The sequence below is a fragment of the Belonocnema kinseyi genome, chromosome 4, assembly GCF_010883055.1.
Source record: "Belonocnema kinseyi isolate 2016_QV_RU_SX_M_011 chromosome 4, B_treatae_v1, whole genome shotgun sequence".
In the NCBI taxonomy this organism is placed as follows: Eukaryota; Metazoa; Arthropoda; class Insecta; order Hymenoptera; family Cynipidae; genus Belonocnema; species Belonocnema kinseyi.
This window is the reverse complement of record NC_046660.1, coordinates 50,246,871-50,248,806: the sequence shown is the minus strand read 5'-3', so window position 1 is coordinate 50,248,806 and position 1,936 is coordinate 50,246,871. Positions and strand designations below refer to the sequence as shown.

Below are 1,936 nucleotides of genomic sequence, written 5' to 3'. Positions count from 1 at the left end.
GTAAAAAGATTAGCATCATTATGTCAGAGCATATCATTAAATTTCATAAAATTTCAAACTATCTCAATTCTGCGTAGTTTAATTGAATAAAAATTTGTTGTTAGTATTTGTTTTAATTCTTTCTGATGTTTTTTAAATTTACCTTAAAGTCTCAGAAAGTTCATCAAATTATTATTAATTCCTTTGCTTTTTTCTATTGTTATTCAAGCTAACTGTATTTATTTTTTTTCATATCTTTTAATTACTTTATGAATTTTATCGAATTTTCCTTATTTGCCTTACATTTCAGTAATTTTTTTCGGTAAGAAATTATTAAATTGTTTCAGTTTCTCGAACTAAATAGATCACTTTTTCAAGCAAATTGTGCTATGACATTCCTCAGAATAATATGTCAATTATTTATAAATTTAAATTTAAAATGCTTATTACCATTTATGAAAGCGGCCGAAAACATAATTCCTGCAATTTTTCCTTTAAAAAAAGTTTTTTCGATTCTATACAACAACAGCAAGAGACGCACGTAGTTTTTTTCTCGACATATTGATTTTTCGCGACATAGTGTACTTTTAAAAAAAGTTCAAAATTTAATTTTAAAAAATCGTTACCAAATTTTTTATAAAACAAAATGCAATATGAGGAAATCCTATATAAGCCTTGGAGAAAACAATTTTGAATATCACTTTAAATTTTCAGATCTAGCGGTGAGGATTTGTTCAAGTTATGTCTCCGGCCAGTTCGTAAAAATTGGTTTTCAGAAAAACATGTTTAAAGTTTTAACTACTTTAAAATCACTGGCGCATACCGGAGAGGCATGGCAGCAGAATTGAAAATTTGGACGTTTATTCCGCCCATCATCTTTTGGAATATTATTTTTAAGACCCTAAAACACCAATAAGCAAAAAAAATAATTTTGATTTTTTGAAAATTCTGCAGTAGTTTAATCTCTTCAGACACATTGAAACTACCGCAAGAACTCAAGCTTTTTAGAATGATTTGAAACCTGTTCTGTAAAACATGTGCGTCTCCGCCTAACCCCTATTTAATACAAACGATTAGATTAAATTCAGTTTCTAGCATTTTATCAGCGATGGTTAAAACGAAAGTATCAAGAGAACATTTTTGTCGTTCTAAATACCTAAATCCCCGTTTTTTTTTACTTTTAGCGATTTGATATCGAAAATCGTGATTTCTTGTACAATTTCGATCTAACCTTAAAGTAAAAACGAAATTTTATTTGGTTAAATGATTTTTATTGCTAAAATTTACATGATTTTTGTGTATTTATGAATAGAAAACCTATCCTTATAAAGTATCCCCTAAGGTCTACGGCTGGATTCACAATAGAGGCGTTTGCATTTGCTTGAACTTTTGGCGAAGGGAAAGGAAAACTGCAGGAAAACCTTTTCCGAGCTCAGCTAGTTACTGAGAGTTAGTGATTCTTGTTTAAAAATATCTCGAATCACTTCTTCCCATCATGAACAAACACATTCTTAACTTGACGTTTGTTTAGTGCCTGTGGAGGTCTAACATTCGACACGTCTCCCTCGGCCAACTTTATATTTCTGAATCCACGTATCTAAAAGAAAAAACGACGCGAATACAAAATATAAGTAATACATCAAATGACAAACTTATTTTGGTGTGTATTTTAGTGAAATATTGATTCTTACCAGGTTATCAGTAATAGCATCAACATAATCCACTATGAACCAAGATACAGATTCCGAGCATGGAGGATAATCTAGTGAGCCATCGTAAAAATAAAATGATAGAAATGTACTCGTGTAATCAAAAATACTTGCGAAGCGAAACGGAGTTATCTCTGATGATGAATTTATGGATTGCACTTTATGTAAGTTTCTTTCGAGATTGTCAAACAAATGGTCTGGAGTACCATATCCGCTCTGAAATTTTAAGGTTGTGTCAATAATACTGG

The 1,936-nt window shown here is 30.5% G+C and overlaps 1 protein-coding gene across 1 annotated transcript in view; it reads right to left on the bottom strand.

Annotated features, from left to right (window-relative positions):
- Positions 1-1,459: 1,459 nt before the first annotated feature.
- The window catches only part of LOC117170892 (carbonic anhydrase 1-like), a 1,995-nt gene continuing 1,518 nt past the window's right edge, over positions 1,460-1,936 (bottom strand). The window contains exons 2-3 of the mRNA XM_033357937.1: positions 1,671-1,904; positions 1,460-1,576 (exon numbers count right to left, since the gene is read on the bottom strand). Of these exons, the coding sequence (XP_033213828.1) occupies positions 1,460-1,576; positions 1,671-1,904 (351 nt within the window). The remainder of the gene's footprint in view (positions 1,577-1,670; positions 1,905-1,936) is intronic.